This window comes from Peromyscus maniculatus, chromosome 6 (genome assembly GCF_049852395.1).
Source record: "Peromyscus maniculatus bairdii isolate BWxNUB_F1_BW_parent chromosome 6, HU_Pman_BW_mat_3.1, whole genome shotgun sequence".
In the NCBI taxonomy this organism is placed as follows: Eukaryota; Metazoa; Chordata; class Mammalia; order Rodentia; family Cricetidae; genus Peromyscus; species Peromyscus maniculatus.
Window position 1 is genome coordinate 82,447,698 of NC_134857.1, and position 17,655 is coordinate 82,465,352.

Sequence of the window (17,655 nt, forward strand, 5' to 3'; positions counted from 1 at the left end):
TCCACTTGATTTTCATAGAAACTCGTTACTGTCAGAAAATCAAATCAAGATTAAAAAAAAAAAAAAATGTTCCCTGCAAAGAAAGCCAAGCTTAAAACTGAAATCGTCACATCAGAAAAGGAGATGGTACGCAACTTGGGATCTCAGTTTATCTTCCAAGTTCATAGCTTATGTAGTGTGTAAAATGTTTTATCGTTAATTAGGAAGGGATGATGGTGTCAGTGGAGGATCCAAAGGAAAACCACACAACGTTAGCTACTAGGTAGTGTGTCTGTGATAGACAGCAGCCCTGTCACCAACATCGTGATGAGAGGGCATTTCACAGAACAAACCTTACAGAAACAAAGGGACTTGTACACATGGCTACGTGTCACATCGCTCATTCATTTACATACTCAGAAACGTCCAGTTAGAGCACATGACCCGTTCAGTGCGGCAGCATACATTTAGGCATTGGCATTGTCTTAGTCAGGGTTTCTGTTGCTGTGAAGAGACACCATGGCCACGGCAACTCTTATGAAGGAAAAACATTCCACTGGGGCGCTTACAGTTTCAGAGGTTTAGTCCGTTATTATCATGGTGTGACATGGTGGCGTGCAGTTAGACATGGTGCTTGAGAAGTAGCCAAGTATCCTACGTCTTACAGACAACAGGAAGTGGATGGACTGAGATTCTGGGTGATACCTTGAGCATATATGAGACCTCAACACCCCCCTCCATAGTGACACTTCCTCCAAAAAGACCATATCTACTCCAACAAGGCCACACCCCCTAATAACGCCACTCCCTTTGAGGGTCATTTCCTTTCAAACCTCCACAGTCATATACACATGGCATCTGGTGACTCTAAGTACACAGACTAGGCAGAAACTGCCCTTGGTTATAAAGCACAACACTAACTATCCAAAATGGATATGGTCCATGAGCACATATCTTGTTTACTCTACCAGAGAAGGATAGATGTTGGGTTCAAAATTCAGAGATGAAAATCCCTGCTAACAAAAGCCTCTCTCCTACGTCCTGACCCAGACATCTCTGGTCCTCACCAGAGTTCAGTTTCGTTCCCCTGGCAGGACAGTGTCTGTCATTGTTACATCCTTACTGGTTTCCTGCTCTCTGTGAAATAGTTGTTCCCGTCTGTGGCCACTTAGAAATGAACTTCGGTGAAGCAGGTCATAATTGGGGGGTTTCAGAGGAGCTGACAATTTAAACCCTGGAGTAACCATCATAGAAATAAGAGATTATTAACATTAGATGTTCTTATGCCCACATTTTAAGGAACAGTGATCAATACAAAAGGACTTTTCTTCTATGTCTATAACTGAGGGGCAATAGCACCTGAAAGCAATGGTCACGCTCCCTTCCTGGTTTTCCGGCATCATGCTTCCGGCTACATTGTTTATAATCCAGGCTGAACTGAACTTGTCACCGTGGGTCAGGTGTCTCAATGCCAAAACCAATTCCCTGGACAAAGGTTTGAATTTTGATGTTTTCTTAGGCTGGGGGAGGGGGTTGGAAAACTCCTACATCAATGGTTCTCAACCTCTGGGGTGTGACCTTTGGGACTTGTCAAATGACCCTCTTACAGGGGTCACCTAAGACCATGGGAAAACACAGATATTTACATTGCAATTCCTAACAGTAGCAACAAAAATAATTGTATGGTTGGGGGGTTCACCACAACATGAGGAACTGTATTAAAGGGTCGCAGCCTCAGGAAGGTTGAGGACCACTGTCCCACACAATGAGCAAATTCACAGTGAATGCACCTGGCCATGCCTAAACGCTCAGAGAAGCAGAAACACAGACAAAGCCAGACACGCTGCAAGCTCAGATGCTGTGATCCAAATGCCATTTCAGGGCCAAAAGAATCAGAGGCTCAAGATAAAAGCCTGGGAGTTTGTTACATTTGTCCCCGGGAGTTAATACAAAAGTGTCTTTATTTCATCTAGACCAGAACAAGTCAGTGGACTTTCTGAGAAAGCCACCTTGCCCACCCTGCCTCAAGCTCTGGGAATCTCTATGGTGTTGAGAAAGTTGGTTCCACAATAATCATCAGAGAGGTGCATTCCATAGGTGAAGCAAATTGGGTGACTTAGGTAGAGAGGGGCAGGATGGGAGGACTGGGTGTCCTAAGCTCTCATTTCATCCTGTAGTTTTGTACTCCCTGTTCACCCTTGGGAATTCATCTTAACTCCCAACACAGTGACCACGTGAGCACCGTCCCTCCATCCCTCCCATCTTCCACTGAGAAAGCACACCAACCCGTAACTTACACACAGCGGGATAGCGGGAAGACAGGTCTTCTTTCCTCTTTGACCCCCTGGGTTCTATTTTATGTGTCCTCTGCCCACAGTCCAAAGGGTATGTAAATATGGGGCAGTAGGGAGAAACTGAGAATATGGAGTCAAGGGGCCAGATCAAGAGCCCCAGATCCTACCCTCCTGGCTGGCTACAGCCAATTCCTCGTCCCATCTCAGCAGGGCTAACTTGACCCTCCCACCCGAAAAAGCCAGCTCAGGCCCCTGTGCCCAAGGCCCTGGGTGAGCCTCTTGCTCTGGTCCATCAAGGAGAGGCAGAGGTTGGAGGCAAATGGCCCTGGCTGGGGAGCAGCCCTGCCGCTGAAGCCCAGCAGGTGAGGGCTCACTCTCCCGGAGAGGAGGGCCCCTTCAGTTCTTCCCATTATGCAGCCCAGTGGGCCAGCCTGGTGGAGAAGCTTCCCAGGGGACCAAACGGTAACAACCCAAAGTGAAAGAAGTGACCTTTCTCCCGAGGAATTCTCCGCCTCAGGTTCCCACTCAAGATGGTTGTCTCCAGGTCCCTCCTCCACACCCAGAAATACCAAACCACTTAGCTCGTGCTTCGGGGTAGAGTGGGCAGAGGGCCCGGCCCTACGGGCTTGTCTGAAATCCCATCTTCCAGGCAGGAGTCCCCTGCAAATGAAGGGAGCCCTAATTCAGACACTGTGGGGAGGGCAAGCTGTGCAGAGTGAGTCTGACTGACAATAACTGGAGAGTGTCAGCAACCCCCTCCCCCTCCTTCTATGACAAAATAGTGTTTTGTCAAAATGGGGACTCATTCGTTTTCATTTGAATGATGCCACAAAGAAACTCATCGCTTTATACACTAATAAAAAAAATTAATCAAAAAAACATGGTCCCGGTCTGATTTTCTGAGCTTCTGATTAAAGCTCAATAAGGTGCTTCCAGTGGGGTCGAGCTGGGGTCAGCTCATGATTCTGCTGAGGTCCAGTCAAGAACCACACTCCAGGCTTAAAAACAGGGCATGTTTTATTTATAATGGGATATGACAAGGTTACATAGTAGTAAATTCACAGTAGTGATTTATTTATTTTTTTGTGATGTAACAAGATCCATAAAGAGCAAACACTACCCAGAAATACTTTGTGTCGTTTTATAATCATAGGGTCTCTGCTGCAGGACTCTGCAAATGATCATCTAGACATTCCTGTCAATTTCCATAACTAATCATTGGTTGTTTCTTTTAAAAGTTACGTTAATAGATGCACAGGAGGCTTCCAGGGTAGTGAGCTTAAGCAGTAACCCCCCCCAGAGCTCGCCCTTTCTTTGGGTTTCTTGCTGTTTGCAGGTCTCCGAGGTCCTAGTGCAAGACAAACTTTAATGGGCATGCCTGCAGGGTAACCACAGGCTCCCACAGACATCCCCTCAGTGAGAGGCCGCTCGCTGTAAGGGAGAAAGGAGAACACAGATAAGGAACCAGCTTAGAGTGACCTTCCAAAAGCTGGGAATCTGAGGAACTCTCAAGAACAGAGATGTAGACTCTCACAGGCTCAGCCATACACACATGCACAATTGAGACACACGCCGATCTGTCACTGGTCACATGAATGTTCTGAGTGCCAACAGGCAAACATGTCTACCTGGCAACACACACTCAGAGAAGTACAGGCAGGAACCAGCCCTCCCCTCCCCTGACTCACCCACATGTAGGAAGTCTTTCAAAGCAAGGCCAGGGTTGGGAAGAGTAAACCAGGGACTTCACTTCCTGTTTCACTGGGTCAATGATTGGCGGTGAGGAGAAGGGGTAGTCAATTTCTGAGTCCATTATGTTGATAGTAGCTTACAGACAGAGCTCTGTACTGGCTAATTTTATGTCAACTTGACACAAGCTAGAGTTATCAGAGACAAGGGAACCTCAGTTGAGAAAATGTCTCTATAAGACCTGTCTGCAGACAAGCCTGTAGGGCATGTTCTTAAATAGTGATCTATTTAAATAGTGGACGAGGTCCCAGTCCACTGTGGGTGGTGCCATCCCTGGGCTGGTGGTCCTGGGTTCTATAAGAAAGAGGGCTGAGCAAGCTGTGGTGAGCAAGCCAGTGAGCAGCACTCCTCCATGGCCTCTGCATCAGCTCCTGCCTCCAGGTTCCTGTCCTGTTTAAGTTCCTTTCCTGGCTTCATTTGATGATGAAATGTGCTGTGGAAGAGTAAGTCAATTAAGCCCTTTCCTCCCCAAGTTGCTTTGGTCATGGTGTTTCATCACAGGAAGAGTGACCCTGACTAAGACAAACAGTTACATTTAATACATGCCCTCAAGAAAATGGCATAGAAAGGAGAGCTGGCCACCACCACCAACGATTCAGGGGGCAGCAAGAGAGCATCCCAAGCCTTTCCTAGACTCGCCAGCATGGCCAGGCTCCCCATTCACTAGAAAAGAGTCCCACACTCCTAACAGTGAAGTGTGATGAGACAAACCCAGGCCACTGACTTCACACCCTGTTGTAAAGAATCTGTCTTCTTGCAGATCTCGAAAGGGAGAGTCAGAGAAAGAAAGGGAGACAATAATTGTTGGGGGGAAATGATGGTTAGGCATTTTCTCTGGGGCTTACTTATGAACCTTAGCCAAGAGATTTTTGACTCTGTGGATAATCTAAGGATGGATGAGCCTTATAACTTTAAAATCTATTCTATCTCCCATGGTGCAGACTTTTTTGAACAGTCAATTCATGCACTATTTAAGACTGCTTTTTCTTTTTTCTTTTATTTTTTTTAAGCACACACTTTTGAACAAAAGTTGTCTACCTTTGTAGACAAATGAAAATCACTAAGGGAAAGTCAGCAATATCAGATCTACACTCTGCATTGGGTTCTTTCACATTTAATGTTAGGATTTTAATAACTTAGGTTGAAAGTTATAGGGGGAAAATCTATAAACATTTAAGGTAATGGAATCCTGTGTACTCTAATAGGCTCATGCATCCTTCCAGCCTTAGGGCACAGTTTACATCCTTTAAAAACAATATGCTATGGAGGTTCAAGAAATGAAGTAAGAATTTACTTCTTCAATTGGGTGAGGCAGCTTTCTGCAACTTTACACTTCGTTTTCAAAGTATCGCCCGCATGGTTCCCACTGCACCAGACTCAAGCTGTTAAGACGCTGGAAGCAGGAGCTTAATTTGCTTTTGATTTTGCTTTTTCTTTCAGGAAGGAATCGATGCAAACTTCATGTTTCGGGGGAAAAAAATCGATATTCAATTTACAACCAGGAAGTCTGAAATTCTACTATGCAAAGAGTCATAGAGGGAGAGGGGGGCAGGAGAGAAAATAAATTAATTCCTTAATTTAAACCTTTCTTACCCTGCTGGGAATGCACACACTAACACATGACTCCAACTTAACCCCTTTGAGACCCATAATTTAAGACAGCATTGGAAGCACAGTATTTTAAAGCCCTGATGAGCAGTGTTACATTTAACTCCATATTATTTACATTTATGGCACTTACAACCGCACGGTATTCGTGGCCAAGGAGCTACTCTGTGACGCTACCCTCCACAGACGGCCAGTCTCTCACAGACTACCCACCCCTTACCTTATCTCCTAAAATATTCCTGAGAAAGACATCATGAGGAACTTCCAGTCAGAAGGGGACCTAAAGGGGAAAACTAAGACCAAAGCACCCTGGTTCCACGATGCGTGTCTCAAACAGAGCCATGCTATTAACACGGGACATCTTGAACCCGTGCCACGCCCATGTGATCCCCCTTCCTTCCCCAACACGTCTTTCTGAGCTAAAAGTTGTTGAGTGAAGAAGAATGTTCGCCTTTCCAAGTACAGATACATTACAAATATCCCAAGCCAATTTTGAATTTTTTAAATGACAGATAAAATAGTGTGATTCAGGAAGGATATACATACACAGATGTGGAGCATGTTGACAGTGTTCTTTCCTGAAACAAGATCCCTGAGGCCGGGGAAGGAAAGAGTGAATACTCGGGGAATCATTATTTCAGATCTAGGAAGGCGAACAGAGGCCAAGATAGTCCACTTCAAGGATCCGGGACATGGCTCCTTGGGCACTTCCCTGCACAGGGCTCTGCCAGGAGGCACCTCATGTCTACAGATAGGACAACAAGGGGTTTGTCCTCTGAAACCAGCTGACAGAAGGGGCCTGATGGACTACAATACCAACACCCACTGTCCCTTTCCCCGACACCCCCTCTCCTTTCCTCCTCCTGACCAATAACTAAGGGCAATTAATACAAGGGCAGAGTAACCTTTCCCTTGCACAGTGATGGTCGTCCCAAACCACAGGGACGGGACGGCAGTAGTTGCCAGCATGGTGTGTATTGCTTGATCTTCCGTGGTGGGGCGGCTTGGCACATGAGCTCTGTGAGTACTTGTCTCCCTGGGAAATTGGATGGATCCAAGGGGCACCTGCCACCTGGGAGTCACAGTGTTGGTCTCTCCTGGTTTGGGAGAAGCAGGGCTAAGGAGGACTGGGCGGACGGGGCTCCTGCTGCAGCCTAAAAGGGCTCTGCAGCTCAATGGCTCCCCAGGGCCATACCTTGCTTCTGAAAAAAGACTCTGTGCAAAGAGCTTTGTAGGCATACTGGGAAGCCAAGTCCCTGTCAGCTCTGGAGGGCCGAGCTAGCCTCCCTGGGGCTGCCCACCAGGTGGGGCTGTGGTCTGAGTGCTCAAAGTGGGCTACAGTGGAGTCCAGGTGGGCAATGCCAGGGCTAGGGAAGGGCTACCTGCCCCAGGCCAACATAGGGATGGGCCAGAAACAAGGCAGGCAGTTCCCTCACTCTGAAAAAACGAAAAGCCAATCACTTAGCGGCTGCAACCAGGCAGCGCCCATTTTCTGTTGGGCTTTCTCTGTGGAATCTAAGGCAACAAAGGGCAGATGCAGGTGGGTGGGCATTTCCTGGCCTGTCCACCACTCCCCAGGATGGTATGGTGATATGAAAAAAAATCACACGTACAAACACACGTGTGGATGTGTAGTGTCTGGTTTCCTGAAGCAGAATCAAGTGAGTCCCCTAGAACCTAGGAGGGGGTCGACCAGAAGTACATAGGAACGTGGTACTGGGCGACAGGCAGGGACCAGTAAGGCAAGGCTCCCAAGGACACAGCAGCTACACTTTGGTTTACAGCTGTCACAGAAACTCCAGGGAACAGCTTCTTCAGAAGTCCCATCTATTAATGTCAGATGCCACCAGGCGCTTGTTGGGGTGGACATCTCCTGCTTCCTTCCTAATAAAGTGCAGATGGTCGAAGGATACTGGTCTATCATCTGCCAGTTTCAGTCAGCATCGAAGAATAAAAAAACAAACGAATAAACAAAAAAAACTTTATAAAAGGTCTTCCCCCGGACATATATATCTCTCTATATATTCTTTTGTTTTTCATAAAGCCACAAATATAGAACTTTCAAACCGATGTCTCGGACTGTAAGCGAAGAACGAACTTGTGAGACTTGGGGTCTATGAACTCCTCCGAGAGTACGATGAACGGGATTTTCTTCACATTCACGACGAGGCTGAAGTCCAAGCATTTCAGGACGAAAACAATTCCGTCCCGTAACCCATTCGTCACGGCTTCGTCACTAATAAGTCTCCACTGTGTCGAGAGCCAGCGCTCCTTGTCATACTGCAAGGTGGGGCCCGCACTGAGGTATCGTTCGAGGAAAGCCTGAAAGCCAAAGGCAAGCATTAGGGAAGCTACAAGGGCTGCTGTGCTATGAGGCCAGGGGCCATCCTCTTTATCCCTAGGAAATGTTACCCATTACACCCAGGCCGGAGACCAGAGTTCCGCTTCCCATGCCAAAGTCCCATGAGAGCCTCTCTGGGGAAGGAAGACTTCTTGGACTTCCTCACTGGCTTTTAGTTTTTGTTTGTTTGTTTTTGTTTTGGCAATTTGCAACCACAGGGTGAGTCCGGAGAAGTGGAGTAGCGACACGCGGTTGTCAGAAGGCATTGCTAATGTAACACGCTGCCCGGGGACACAGGTACCACCGCACACACCCTCCCACCTCCACCACTAAGCCAAGGGTCCTCTAGGGCAGGCCAAGTACCTGGTGCAGAGGAACAGCCAGTGACTCCAAGGCAGGCAGACAAGAATAACCACACAAACAAAACTGCATGCTGTGACTCTGCTCAGTCACTGACCCTTCCTCTGGGAGGATACAACACTACCTCACTCCCGGGGCTACCACGAGGTGGGAAGGGTCAGTTCCCCAAAGGCTCTCCCAGTCCCCGCTGGAGTTCAGCTGGCGCCCTGTGACCAATGGTGATTTTATGCAGAACTGATGTCCGTGTGGCCAGTTCTAGGGAGAGGCAGACCAATGTCCCCTCCCCTCTCCTGAGCTCTTGCTCCAGGGACACCAAGCTCTCTGATGCCACTACATCCTCTCCTATGCCATCCCTCCCTGCCCTTCACACCCCAAACTCTCCTCTTGACCCTCTCAAATGGATTGGCACACCCTTCTGTCAAAGCTCCTGACATCACTGGGATGATCTCACGTCACATTTCACTCTCTGAACTATGACCGACTCGCTGTCTCCCGGCTTCATGCTCATAGAGGATAAGAACTACATGACCGTTGTTTTCTTCTTTCTAAAGTGTGGCTTTCTAGTTTATCTGGCACAGAATTAAATACACAAGTCAGTTTAGTTGAGAGAAAGAATAAGCCAATAACATAAATGGGAAAACACTGGCATGTATCCATCTGGTCCTAGGCCGAGGTCAAGACGTTTTTCAGTTTCCAAGCAATCCTCTTTCGTAACTCCTCTACTCTGCTGTGCTCCGCAAGCAGCTGTAGCCATGGTGATAGGTACACAAGAAGGTGTGGCCCCGTTCCAGTGAAATCGGAGTCAGAGAAACAGCCAACCTCTGGCTTTGACTCATGAAACTTAATTCAAATGTGCATCAACAGACAGGCAGTTAAGCAAATCTGTGTATCTGGTGGAATCAGACGCAGCTATTCACAGAGAGAGAGAGAGAGGGAGCTGTGTGAGTCAGGTCAGTGTGGATGGAAGGAAAGAGCCAAGAAGCCTAGAGTGGAGCGAGCGGGTTTCCAAAATACAGACATGTCTAGTATCATCAAAGCATTTCCACCTTAAAACTAGCAACCAGACACAGCACAGAGAATATACACCAGCCCGTATCAGTAAGAAGCGTAGGGGGTGGGGGCAGACAGTGCTTTTTGTCCTCAAATTTTTCTTTTAATTTTAGTTTTGGGGTTTCTAATTACTTCATTTGTTTATTTTTGTGTGTGGCTGTGTGTGTACATGCTCATGCACGTGCATGCCACAGCATGTGTGTGATTGGAAAATAACTTTCAGGGTCAGTGCTCGCCTTCCGGCATGTAGGTTCAGGGGCTTGAACTCAGGCTTGGTGACCTTTATCCACAGCACCGTCTCACCAGCTCTTACTGTTTTTGTCGTTGTTTGTTTGTTTGTTTCTGTGAAGGGTTCTGCTAGGTAGCCCAGGCTGGACTAGCACTCACTACATAGCCCAGGGTAGCTATGAATTCAGGATCCTTCTGCCTCCTAGGCACTGTGATTACAATCATAAGATACCACGGCTGGCTGAAAATATAATCTTCTACATTGGACTTTCCTTTTTTTCACAATAAACATTCAAGAAGGCATAAGTTTTAAAATGAAACGGGAAGAAACCAGACAACTTTAGGAAACCCTGAAGAAAGGAAAACAGCTGGGCCCTTTCCCTTGCCAGAGGCTGTTACTCTGCACACAGGCACATCGTTTTCTATCTGCAACCTGTGTTCATGCTCTGTTGTATTTGGAGTTTTGTAACTAAATATTCAAACAAGTGCCCCCCCACACACATTCCAACAGATGGTATACCATACAGCATGTTAGACACATTTGTGAATGATTTCCAGGTTGGAGTTAGGATATTCTGGGTGGGAGGCAACCTTCCTTCAATGTATAGTTGTGCATACAGATAGTAACTAAAAAGCTAATTCCAGGATCCCCCCACTCCCACACTAAAATCTGATGTTCAAGTCCCTCATATAAAATGGCACAGCATTTGTAAGTAACCTCTAGGCATCTATATACTTTAGAATTCATCATCTCTAGGTGCCTTACAATATCTACTTCAATGTGATGCTAATCAGCTGCTACACTGTGTTGTTTTGGGGACAGTAACAGGAAAGCTATGTACATACTCAATGTGTCAGGAAAGCGTGTGTACGGGCTCAGTGTGACAGGAAAGTGTGTGTATGTGCTCAGTGTATCAGGAAAGCATGTGTACGTGCTCAGTGTGTTAAGAAAGCGTGTGTTTGTGCTCAGTGTGTTAAGAAAGCGTGTGTATGTACTCAGTGTGTTAAGAAAGCGTGTGTATGTACTCAGTGTGTTAAGAAAGCGTGTGTTTGTGCTCAGTGTATCAGGAAAGCGTGTGTACATGCTCAGTGTGACAGGGAAGTGTGAATATGTGCTCAGTGTATTAGGAAAGTGTGTGTACTTGCCCAGTGTGTTAGGAAAGTGTGTATATGTGCCCAGTGGAACAGGAAAGTGTGTGTATGTGCTCAGTGTGTCAGGAAAGCGTGTGTACATGCTGAGTGCAGGAGAGCACGTCTCCATCCATGGCTAAAATGGGTCTGTTGAGTTCCAGGGCCCACCCTACCACTGCCCTGCCCTGGTACAAGGTGAAATCCTTTTCCTCTGTTATAGAACTTGGAGGCTTTTAAAATGTACATTTAAAAAACAACTGTACTGGTCTGGGGAGCTGGCTCAGTGGATAAAGAGCTTGCTGTACACGGATGAGGATCTATGTTCAGATCCTCAGCACCTCCACAAAAGGCCATACATGGCAGTGTAGGCTTGTACCCCTGTGCTGGGGAGGCAGAGAGAGGAGGGTGCCAAGGGCTTGCTGACCAGCCAGTCCAGCAGGATCATTGAGTTCTACGTTCAGGGCGAGACCCTGTGTCAAAAACGAGGTGGAGGGGTTGGAGCGATGGTTCAGCAATAAAAGAGAGCTTGTGGTTCTTCCGGAGGACCCAAGTTTGGTTCCCAGCACCATCAGGAGACTCCCAGTCACCTGTAACTCTAGTTTCAGGGGAGAGGCCTAACATCGTCTTCTGGCCTTTTCTGATGCATCCAAACACACACAAGAGAGGCTCACACCGTAACACACAAGTACAAACGAACAAACAAACAAAGTACTGTGGTGAGCCACAGAGGAGACACAGATGTCAGGGGACCGGCCACACTCGGGGCCCTGCCTGCCCACCAACCCTGGCAGCGCACCTTGGGGGTCATGCTGTTGGTGATACAGAAGGCCAAGTGTTGCAGGATGCTCTCCATGCTGTGGTAGTGCTGCTGGCGCGTGGTCCGCAGGTACTTCTGGAGCGCCCTGGCCATGGAGGGGAAGATGGCCTGAGCTGCCTCCCTGGGGTCCATCACCTCTCCAGGAGATTTCTGCTGCTCCTCAGCCTGGAGACGCTGGATGTGGATGAAGGCTTCTTCCACTGCCACTACCAATCTGGAAGGAGATTTGGCACAGTCACCAAGGCAGTGCCCACCGCAGGGTTGAGGGACCCAGAGGGCCTCTGGTCTGCTGCAGCACCCTGGGCCTACCACCAATTCCCCAAGGTTCTGTCACGCTGCTTATCCCTAGCTGTCCTCTGGAGGATGGGAACAGCCCGGGAGGAAGAAAAGTAACAGGAGAAATAAGATTGGGCTGGGGTGGTGGTGGTCTCCAGGGCTTCTCAATTCTGCCAGTAATGAGCTCAGAAAACTCACTTTAACCTGAGGACTTCTGCTCAAACTCCATCTGGGAGGAGGAAGTGAGTGTACAGAGCTGCCCATAAAGAACCAGAGCTCCGGGGGAGCTTTGGTTGGGCAGAGAGCTTGCCCAGGACCACAAAGTGCTGGGACATATCCCAGGCACCACATGTGGTGGCACAGTCCTGCAACCAAGCGCTCAGGAGGTGAAGGCAGGGTAAGAGTCAGACTGACAGGATGGCTCAGGGTAAAGGCCCTGGCTGTCAAGTTCGACAGCCTGGATTTGACTACTGGAACTCACGTGATGAAAGGGAAGAACCAGCCCCTAAAGTTGTCCTGATCTCCACATGTGCACCGTGGCACACATGTACGATACATAGACACACACGTATACACATACACACACACAAATGGATAAATGTTAAAAAAAAAATAAGTTCAATGTCATCCTCAGTTACAGAGAGTTCAAAGCCTGCCTATAAAAATAGAAAAGAAGCCGGGCAGTGGTGGCGCACGCCTTTAATCCCAGCACTGGGGAGGCAGAGGCAGGCGGATCTCTTGGATCTCTTGTGAGTTCAAGGCTCGGCCTGGTCTACAAAGTAAGTTCCAGGAAAGGCGCAAAACTACACAGAGAAACCCTGTCTCAAAAAATACCAAAAAAAAAAAAAAAAAAAGAAAAAAGAAAGAAAAGAAAAGAAAAGAAACCAGAGCTTTGGCCCCCTCGATCCATCCTCCTCTCCTCCCCCCCACCCCCGCCCCCCCAGCAGCTCAGGAAAAGGAAAAATGGGACAGCAGGCATATGGGAAGCCACCTTTGTCACCTTCAGTTAACAGGGGAAACAGTGTGGGTGGAGCCGGCTCCCTCCCGGGGCAGCCGCAGAAAAAGCCCAGTCCCAACCCCAGACCCACAGACCGGGTGCAGTAAGCTATGTGAGTGGGCCCAGAACCTGTGAAGGGCGTTAGAGGTGGGTCTGGTGGTGATCACACACACCAGGTCTGAGAAACACGAGAGGACAGTGCACTGTAAACAGTCACACCGGTCAGGTTTGCAAACAGAAAATTAATTCTGGAGGTTAAAAAAAAATAATAATGTGAAAACGAAATACTCGAGCAGAGAGGCCGGGCATGGGAGGGTCACACACCTCGCTCTCCGCTTCTTCACCCGCCGCTCATGTTCAGCTTCTTCATAATACAACTCATTGTGGCTGGAGTCCCTGCGCCGCGCAGCCGCTGCGATCATGGCTCGGGACTGACCGGTCGCGTTGTTACTGGGCCCTGGGATAAGAGGAGAACGGTAAAATAGCTGTAACACCGAAGGCCAGGAAACGGGACAGGAAAGCAGTCCCCGGGTCTGTCGGCACTCTCCCGCCCACCCGCCATGGAGCACACACGGATCCTAAAAGTAACGTCCCCTGGGCACCGTAAGCCATAGTCACAGCAGCCAAGAAATCTAACCCCGGTCTGGTGGGGAGATGGGAAGAGAACTCTGAAGGGGCTGCTGAAAACGTTGGCCAAGAACAACACCCGCCAGAGTGTGCCGAGGATGTCACTTACCATCTGCTACACAAAGTTTCAGTTTGGCCATAAGGGCAGCTGGGACATCACATGCAGCAAACAATGAGAGAGAGTGAGCAGGATGGGAGAAGAAGGACAGACAGAGAAAAAAGAAAGTCAAAGGACACGTACAGTGACCACACAACAGGAGAACAAGCTAAGCCGGGCTGCGGCCGTCACGGTCACCACCCCAGACACCAGCGACCACAAAACGCCCGAAGAGACTCACAAGTCCCGTGTCACCCTGAGCACTACCCCACTCAGCTTATTGGAAAGACACGGCGGGACCTCAGGCTTTCTTCTGGGTGACCTGCTGCTGTGGTTTTGGTTTCACTAAGTTTTCCCATGGGGTGACGCTTACACCTTATATCTCCAAATTAAAAAAAAAAAAAAATGAGAAGGATGCCCTCACCAAAGCTGATAGATACCTATGTAAATCAGCTGACTTGTTGACGATATGATTCTCTTCTGGAGCCTGCAAAAGCCTGGTCTTATCCCAAGGGCCCAGCAAGAAACGTCACGGAGTCTTGTTTCTCACACTTAAACACTTGACACCCTGAATGAAACCGAGCTCTGACTCTTCTAGCCTGGCTCCAGCTTCTTGTCACCATTCAACTGCTCCTAGCCAGGACGGAGAAGCCCGGGAGGAGCTCCCAGTCACCTGAACTACTGACATGTCTAGGCCCAATGCCTTTGGAGGGACAGTCTGAGTATCGGGGTAAGTTGTTCAGACTGAACTGAAGAGGCTAGCTGCAGGGTAAGGCTCTGAGCTCCGACCTCTTGGCTTTCCTCTTTGCATTGGTTCTGTGTTTCTTATTTAATAAGACGGTTGGTTACATCTCCATTGAACAGCACTCTTTTCCTAAGGGCTTTCAACCTAAGGTGTTCCCAGCAGGAGGCAGGAAACGCAGCTCCAGTTACCAATATTAAATCCCCCAATGGATGAACTTGTCACATATGTAGATTGTGAACTGACATTCCCCTGGAAAACATGTTTGCCCACATGTAAAATAAAAACAGAAATTGTTTTGGAGTGAGAAAGGTCCACACGGCAAGCACAGAATACAGGTAGAGGCAAATGGACCGTGCAGTTTAGGCGACCGAGCCGCCTAACTGTGCCCTTCACACCCCACACAACGGTTTGAAGCACCTACCGTCTACATTGTAGACTTTCAGGCCAGCCATGTGCTTGGCTGCTCGGAATTTGGATGCCGTGAGGAGGTTTGGGTTATAGATGGTGAAGTCCTTGTAGTAATTTTCCAGCACCACCAACGCTGCTCGCTGGATGCTGTGGAGTGAGGACAAAATTAATGCAGGGTTTTCACGGCATGCAACAGGTCTGCAGTGAGAAGTCTGCTGTGTCAGGTCAGTAACTGCAGGTCAGGGTAACCTCCCACGGAAGTCTGCTGGCTCCCACCCTCCTCACATGCCCCACTGCTAAGTGGCTTCTCTCTCTCTCCTGGGCTCTGTTATCCCCCAACCCCCAGCCATCCAGTGGCCGGAAGAGAAGAAAGTTACAACCTGTAACCGAGATTGAGGGTTAGTGCACAGAGAACTTGCCGTTTGTCCTTAGTTTACAAAGAAAGAAAGAAAACCGAGGAGCCCCTCACCCACCCAAAGGTAGGAGGTTTGAAGATGGTCATGGCGCTCTTGAACTCATGAACGATAGGTCAGTTTCTGAGGCCCTCGTTAACACTTGGTTTCACACACTATGCTGCCCCAGGTCTATGGAGCTTGTCTCCCAGATTCCAGTGATGGCCTCCCTGTGAGGCAGAGTTGGCTTGAAATGAGGCTTCAGCTGTGATTATCTGGTCTTAAGACCCATGGGGCCTCTCCCCTGGCTGTCTGGGACACTCAGCAGATGACAGCAGCAGATGACAGCTCCAAGCTACCATCTTGGAACCAAGCGATAACACCCACACCCGGGACTGTGGGTGCATGCTGGGAGCTGTTTCAGAGAGATCAACCAGCACTGATGCAGGGATGATAAAGGATAAAGGCCTTCACCCACCCCATCTCACTTGACCCTCGTGATCACTGCAGGCAAGAAAGCAAAGGTACGGAAACCCACGATCCACACAACGGCATGTCGCGCGCTACAGTCGGGCGAGGACTCGGTGCAGATTGACCACCTAGCTGCTGCCTCTTCACCCTGGGCTTTGTGTCCTGACGCCTGCAGCCTTTGAAGTCATTCACCAACCCCAGTGTGCTAAATACCACGGCTCTGTTTTATCTTGCCCTCCGGAGTCTCCTTCCCAACATGCTAAGATGACGGGCTTATCAGGATTATTTACAATAGCCTGAACGCCAGGACGGGGACTGCCTTGGATTCCTGGCTGGCTACGTGGCATCCCAGCGCTCTCTCAGTGGCTCAGAGACCTTCACTTCATACTGACCATGCAGCCCTTAACCAGCCAGCTGAAGCTCTTGTACTACCCCCACCCCCTCCCCTCTCTGGAGCTGTTTTAAGAACTGAACACAGGGCCGGGGATGAGGCTCAGTTGGCACAGAGTGCTTTCTTCTGGACTACATAGGGCCCAAGTAGGCATGAGGGCAGTGTGGGATGCAAGAGTAACTCCCCCACGAGGTGGCCCTCGATTGGAAGGGCTTCATTGCAGATCTTTGTTGTGCTAAGCTCTGCTCAGTGTGGCTTCGATCTCTGCCCCATCATCCGCTGTGACTTTCTCCAGGGAGGGGCAAATGTTCCTTCACCACCACTGTACCCAAAGGTGTATCCACCCCACCACACACACGCTTCCTTGACCATTGCTACTGCTCTTCTGGTTCTGTCCACACACTAATTTTCCAGAACCTCTGGGCTGAAGGTAAGACGAAGCCCCCAAGCATGAAAAGAAGCCTCAGTTATATATAGATACACTGGTTCAAATTAGTTCATCCCATGCTTCTATACCAGCAGAAGAATTGCTCTAGGTTCCTGGATTCTGACAGAAAACCCTTCCCTCTTCAAAAGGTAAGCACTGGCGGGGAAGGATTGAGAGATGGCTTAGCCGTTAAGCACTGGCTGCTCTTGTAGAGGCCCCGGGTTCAGCCTTCAGCACCCATACGGCAGCTCAGACCACCATAACTGCCATGCCAGGAGATTCAGTACACTCTTCTGGCCTCTGTGGGCTCCTGCATGCATTCGGGGCACATAGACTCTGCAGGTACGTTATAAATACGTGTATATAAGTAAGTAAGTGAATCTTTTTTAAAAAGTTAAGAATTTAAAGGCAGTTTCAGAAGTTACCCCCAGGCCCATCTTCATAGTAAACTTGCTTGTGGTGGCTGCTGGGTTTTGATTTTCATCCTGGCCACAAGGAGGGGCCCAGAGAATCCCATGGGCTCACGCGCTGAGCAAACAGTGCTGTTGCTCAATGCCTTCACCTCACGAGTGCCATCTTTATAAGTGGCTTCTGCAAGTGATGGGTGATCCTCATAGGTAACCCACAGGCAGGCATGCATCAAAGGTGCAGAGACACGTGAGTGGGAGGACCCATGTTCTTTCTTTAAAAAATTATTATTATTATTATTTATTTATTTATTTATTTTTGGTTTTTTTGAGTCAGGGTTTCTCTGTGTAGCTTTTGGAGCCTGCTCTGGATCTCGCTCTGTAGCCCAGGCTGGCCTCGAACTCACAGAGATCCGCCTGGCTCTGCCTCCCGAGTGCTGGGATTAAAGGTGTGCGCCACCACTGCCCGGCTTCTGTCCTTGCCTTGCTCTAGCAGAGCTCCTACCTTGGCACCTTCTAGCATGGCCTAGGACAGGCTGAGGCAAAGCCCCTGGCTGCCAACACTGGGGCCAATCCCTAAGCATCCTCTAAGAACTTCCCAGGGATAGGGCTGGGGTTGTGGGACAGAGACCCGGTGCTTCTCACAGGGCCTCAGTCTTCCCAAGACCGGAGGAACTCATCTCCTAAGAACCACAGAGAAGAGTGAGCATCTGCTCCTTCTCCAGCCCTGTCGTCTCACAGAGGCACCAGGGTGACTCAGAGCCAGGCAAGGTCCTGGCCAGCTGCCCAGACTGACCAGCCAGTGCAGGAGCTGACATACTCTCATGCCAAGTTTATAAATGCCTCCAAGAGCTGCGCAC

The 17,655-nt window shown here is 48.9% G+C and overlaps 1 protein-coding gene across 3 annotated transcripts in view; it reads right to left on the minus strand.

Annotated features, from left to right (window-relative positions):
* Window positions 1-3,272: 3,272 nt before the first annotated feature.
* The window catches only part of Vangl1 (VANGL planar cell polarity protein 1), a 50,418-nt gene continuing 36,035 nt past the window's right edge, over window positions 3,273-17,655 (minus strand). For 2 of the 3 annotated variants that reach the window (XM_076574730.1, XM_015999203.3), the window contains exons 5-9: window positions 14,721-14,854; window positions 13,567-13,605; window positions 13,155-13,287; window positions 11,537-11,771; window positions 3,273-7,952 (exon numbers count right to left, since the gene is read on the minus strand). In XM_076574730.1, the coding sequence (XP_076430845.1) occupies window positions 7,692-7,952; window positions 11,537-11,771; window positions 13,155-13,287; window positions 13,567-13,605; window positions 14,721-14,854 (802 nt within the window). In that variant the 3' untranslated portion in view covers window positions 3,273-7,691. The remainder of the gene's footprint in view (window positions 7,953-11,536; window positions 11,772-13,154; window positions 13,288-13,566; window positions 13,606-14,720; window positions 14,855-17,655) is intronic. The other variant, XM_076574731.1, reaches the window with a different exon arrangement.